Source organism: Muntiacus reevesi, chromosome 2 (genome assembly GCF_963930625.1).
Source record: "Muntiacus reevesi chromosome 2, mMunRee1.1, whole genome shotgun sequence".
Lineage (NCBI taxonomy): Eukaryota > Metazoa > Chordata > Mammalia > Artiodactyla > Cervidae > Muntiacus > Muntiacus reevesi.
The window spans coordinates 279,732,638-279,738,496 of record NC_089250.1 but is presented as its reverse complement, the minus strand read 5'-3'; the positions used below and the strand labels follow the sequence as shown (position 1 = coordinate 279,738,496).

Sequence of the window (5,859 nt, the reverse complement as noted above, 5' to 3'; positions counted from 1 at the left end):
AAACTGTTGTAGTTTGTTTACCGAGGCATGTCCTCCTACTTTAATACAAACTGTTCTCATTATTTCAATTTCTGAAATTTGACTGAAATATATTTTACACAGCATTTGATTTACCTAATCCTAAACTGCACAATCATTTTGGAATCAAGATTAGAAAAACAGATAAAATTTTATGTGTTCAGCACAGTAAATAATTTTCAAAAAGAATTAAATTTGTGGTTGACATGTATCCCTCTGTATGCTCTGTCAGAAGCAGCTACAAGATGGAACATGGGAGAGGCCCAGGAAAACAAAGATTTCTATCCTCACAGGTCCCAGAGAGGCAGTCACTGGCGGTGTGAGGCGGCCACAGGGGGAGAGTTCACCAAGGCAGTGGGCTCTGTCAAGCAGGCGGGGAGGAGAGAGAGAAGGGGCGGATGGGTCTGAGGGCCAGTGCCTTTCCCGAGGTTCTGGAGAGCGCAGAGCAAAGGGTGAAGGGGATCTCACTGGCAAGTCTGAACGCCCGGCGGTCACCGTGAGGGGAGGGGAAGAAAGCCACTGGTGGCAGGGCCAGCCTTCACGCTGGTGCACCGGGCCATCTTGGTGGGATGCTTACACCCTGTGAGGATGTTCAGACCGCAGGAAAGTAGGAAGTTTTAAAATTTACAGTAGAGACAGTCAGGTTTTGGGATTCTTTCTTAATTTTTCTTTTTTCTGTTGTTGCCCTGCACAGCATACGGGATATTCCCCCACCAGTAAAGCTCTCTGTCTTAGCCACTGGACTGACAAGGATGTCTGAGTCATTGTTTTTTTTTTTTTTTTTAGAAACTCCAAAGTTTGAATCATATTTGACTAGGATCTTGATAGAAAAGATAGATTATGTAATTCTGTATTAGACGACTTGACCCTAAAATGACATTTCAGCATTCATATGTGTGTATATGAATCATTCAGTGCCCGTTTCAATATAATTGGGCCTTTTTTGGTGTTTATGGACGATCATATTTTATAATGAGTGATTTCTAGAAATTGGTTATTCCTATCTGCTACTGCTGCTAAGTCACTTCAGTCGTGTCCGACTCTGTGCGACCCCAGCCCTGGGATTCTCCAGGCAAGAACACTGGAGTGGGTTGCCATTTCCTTCTCCAATGCCTAAAAGTGAAAAGAGAAAGTGAAGTCGCTCAGTCATGTCTGACTCTTGGCGACCCCATGGACTGCAGTCTACAAGGCTCATCCGTCCATGGGATTTTCCAGGCAAGAGTACTGGAGTGGGGTGCTACTGCCTTCTCCATATTCCTATCTAGTTCCCCCCAAAAGCACTGAGGTTGTAATCACCTCTTGGCCTTCTATGTATTTAAATATTTTCATTGAGCCTTTATTTGTATTGAATAAGTAGTTGCTCTTCTATTAACGAGTGATAAATTATTCTTCCATGACTTTGTTGAGTCTTCCTTATTTGAGATCAATCTGAGATGGAGATGACTGGCGGCATCTTGCCAGCGAGGGTGGGAGGACAGGGCGGCTGCTCCCGGAGAAGCAGGGCCAGGTACTGTGGGTGCTCCCGGGGCTGCTGGGCCGGGTGCTGTCCCAGGGAGGGGCCGAGAGGGTGGCCTGGTTTTCTGAGCTCCCCCCACCCCCCACCCCGTGGGTGCCCCAGCAGGGCCTCCTCCCACCCGCCCCCCTGGGCCCAGAAGTGCCTGAGGCCGAAGTCAGGCCAGGGAGAAATCCCTGGAGGCCCTGGGCATTGCTGGGCACCTCCGCGGCTGGCGCCAGGGACATCTGCATCAAATGTTTTCATTGGGCTTTATTTTCTTTGCTTTAGGAGGTTTTCAGCACAGGATATTATAAAAGTGAAAAAAGCTATAATTTTTATAAACACAAATATGGGAGAAATGCTTTAAATCCTCAGGTTTGGTACATGCATAGGAATACTTTGTCCAGGCAACATTATGAGGATATATGGCAACATTTTTCCCAAGACGTTAACAGTTCCTTAAATGCAGATCTAGTATTTACTTTTTTCTCTGAGATTCAAGTTGGAAATATAGCTCTAATGTCCTAATTAAATCTAATACCATATATTAAGTAAGTAATTGCTTTAATATAATTCATGAACTTTTATCATATATAAGCTTCTGTATAGACTTATCATATAAATACCTGCAAACATAGATAACATGCAAGCACCTTGTTCTGTTCTGCTTTTTTCTGTTTTCTGTGGCAATGTGTAATTATTACCATACTTTATGTAAGTCAAGTTCCCTTTGTTAAACTAAATTTTTTTCCTACAAAATTTGTGTTGTTTTGATATTAGTATTCAATTTTCATTGGAATTTTCATTCAGTAACCTATTTGTTAGTGAGAACTGAATTATTCACACTGGGAAAATTTTCATCCAAGGCGAAAGTTTTCTCTGGTATTACTTAAAATGAATGCTATGGCTTAAATATAGTTTTTGTTTTTCACTCACTGTTTTCTGCACATTAGTTAATTTTAAGATTGTTTTCCAAAATTTTACTTATTTATTTTCTTTATACATTTAAAGAAGACTCTTGCCACAAAAGAAAAAAATTGACTTTCTTGATTTATGGATATTCTGAATTGTATTACTATCATAAGAACAATTCCTTTCCTTTATTTCTCAAGTGTAAAACCATTTCAGTTCTTGATCATGGAAATGGAAATTCATATTATAGCTGTTATTCCGGACATAATGAAATGAGCATGCCAGGAAAGTGGTGACTCTACAACACCCTGTCCAGAATAGTGGATTTGTGTCTTCACCGTTTGAAAATGTCCTCATATCTCATCACCCAATACTGAAACATCAGTTCATCTGGAGAAAGGAATTGTCTTCATGGTGGGGAGGTCTCGGCCATGTTGTTGAACTTCTATTTAATCTTGTGCCATTGTATCTTTTCCCAAGATGGACAATGTATTATGTGCATCTGCAGGTCTTATCCAAACCAGTTCAGTTTATGTGTCAGTTCAGAGATTTCCTCCTCTGAAATACTGTCTATGCAATGACTGTGGGAGAAATGCTTGATATTTACCCTTATTCAGTTTCTGAACAATGAGCTGTTTCCTTACGCTCTTCTAGCATTAACTTTTGGAATTAACTTTTTTTGAAGTTTTGAAAACTTTTATTTTATATACAAAGAGCTAGTATTATTTCCGCCTAAAGTTGATGTGCTGGATGAACCATCTAAGGAAGTTCACTTAGTCCAACTTAATGAAGCCGATGTCCTTAGCATACGGGCGGAAACACTGGCGGCACATACTGAGGCCGTATTTCCGGATCAGACCATTCCGGTTTGAGTAGACCCCGCAAGAGCGAGAACCCTGGCCGAATTTTCTCGGATGGCTCCTGTAGAGCTGCTGGTGACCCATGTTGCTTTCTCGACTGCAACGAGGCAAAAGGCTGCAATTAACTTTATATCATTTAGAGATGTTTAGTTTACCTGAGTCAACTTTTTAGAGTTACTACTGTATGAAAATTGTACAAAAGGAGCTTCTTTAGTGGAATTTGGGGACATCTCAGTTCTATTTCCTTCCATCCTGTGTATGACAAGCAGTTTCAGGATTGTCTTGGAAAGTTCCTGTCCTGAGGGTTAAATAAGCTTGTTTTTCCCCCTCCCCTCAAGACGCTGTTTGCTTATACTGGGACATATACTGAGTTCATAAACTGGGTGTTAGAGTTAGGCATCATTGTAGGGTTGTCCAAAATTCCAGATTCTTTTGAATGGCAACTGAGATGAAATACATGTCAGTTTAAAATCTAATACTGTATGTTTCTTGCCTGTTGTTACCAAATGTCAATTTTAACTTTTATTCAAATTACTTGGTTTTATGTTGGCATTTATTTTGCTGTTGTTCAGTCACTCAGTTGTGTCCAACTCTTTGTGACCCTGTGAACTGCAGCACACCAAGCTTCCTTGTCCTTCATCATCTCCCAGAGCTTGCTCAAACTCATGTTCATTGGTTCGGTGATACCATCCAACAATCTCCTCTTTCACCCCTTTCTCCTCCTGCCTTCAATCTTTCCCAGCATCAGGGTCTTTACAATAACTTGGCTCTTCGCATCAGGTGGCAAAAGTATTGGAGCTTTATCCTCAGCATCAGTCCCTCCAATGAGTATTTACTGTTGATTTCCTTTAGGATCACCTGGTTTGATCTCCTTGCAGTCCAAGGGAATCTCAAGATTCTTCTCCAACACCACAGTTGAAAAGCATCAATTATTAAACACTCGGCCTTCTTTATGGTCCAACTCTCACATCCACACACCGACTATGGGAAAAACCATAGCTTTGACTATAGCGACAATTGTGGGCAAAGATTTTATCTCCCATAAATACTCCTTCCCATTGATAGTTAGTATTTGAGTCCAAGATATTCTACCACTACATTATAGTGAAGTATATAGGTAATATGTAATGTTTATTGCAAGTAGTTTTACCTTCGTACTATCTCCTTAAGGACATACAAAGTTCTGTATTTTCAAGTCACTTGAAGTGTTTTCCTTGCACATAGAGACCACCATTCATTTTTTTAAATTTGTAAACATAGTGTCTTTAAATCATCTACTTTACTTTAATATTGTTTTATAACTATATGAAATAGGTACTCTTGTACAAATACAACATTCTAACCAAGTTTCTTCCTTCAACGTCTAGCTTTAGGATTTGCCTGGTGGTCCAGCGGTTATGACCCACCCGCCGATGCCGGAACACAGGTTCAAACCCTGCTACAGGAAGATGCCAATGTTGTGGGTAACTAAGCGCATGCAACTCCTGAATCCCAAACACCTGACCCTGTGCTCCTCAAGAATAGAAGCCACTGCAGTGAGAAACCCCTGGGCCACAAAGAAGACCCAGTGCAGCCAAAAATAAATAAATAAACAAAAGAAAAACTTCTGGTGAATGAGGAAAAAAGGTCTAGATTTAAATTCTCCCCTACTCTGTGCAAACACATGTTCCTTGTCTGAACAGTCATGCTTCCCTACATTTGGGAATACTCAAGCACACTCTAGACACAGTTTTGTACCCAGCTTTTCAATGCATCTGGGACATAACTGTAGATAAGAGGGTAGAGAGCCTTTCCATTCACTTTACACATGTACAAAACTCTGTTGCTCATTCAGGGCCTAATGCATTCACTCACATCCTAGAAATAGACATTATGCATTTCCAAGTAGAACCAGGATCTTCAGGAGTAAAATCTCCACCCATAAACACATACTTGATGCTCATCTAAACTGGGAAAGGATGTATCAGCCATAGCACTGGGGAATACTGAGCATGGTGGTGGTGGGAACAGACTTATTTTTGTTTCTTGAACTACTCATTTCTCAGGTTCCAACTAATATCACTGTCCCATAGATACCAATAGGATGGCTTTTTCAAAGTGGGAAGTGGGAATTATCTTAGTCACTCAGATGGGAGTGGGGATCCTTGGGAACTCATTCCTCCTTTGTGTTTATAACTTCACTTTGCTCACTGGACGCAAGGTGAGACCCACAGACTTGATTCTCAATCAACTCGTCTTCGCCAACTCCTTGGTGCTTTTCTCCAGAGGCATCCCTCATACAATGGCAACTCTTGGATCCAGGATTTTCCTGAGCGAGGCTGGATGTAAATTTCTCTTCTATTTTCAAAGGGTGAGCAGAGGGATTTGCCTTAGCATGACCTCCCTCCTCAGTGCCTTCCAAGCCATTAGACTTTGCCCCCAGTTCTCTAGGTCGCTGGATCTCAGAATGAGATCACCAACGTTCATGGCCTTCTGCTGCTTCCTTTGCTGGACCTTGAATGTTCTGATAAATATCTCTCTTCCTTTCCTTATGACTAGTCCAACTCACATTGAAAACCTCAGTGTAAGGGTGAA

The 5,859-nt window shown here is 41.3% G+C and overlaps 1 protein-coding gene across 1 annotated transcript; it reads right to left on the bottom strand.

Moving 5' to 3' along the window:
- Nucleotides 1-3,198: 3,198 nt before the first annotated feature.
- LOC136158973 (small ribosomal subunit protein uS14-like) lies at nucleotides 3,199-3,369 on the bottom strand. Its single transcript, XM_065920824.1, has one exon. The coding sequence runs from the start codon at nucleotides 3,367-3,369 to the stop codon at nucleotides 3,199-3,201; it is 171 nt and encodes a 56-aa protein (XP_065776896.1).
- Nucleotides 3,370-5,859: the final 2,490 nt, after the last annotated feature.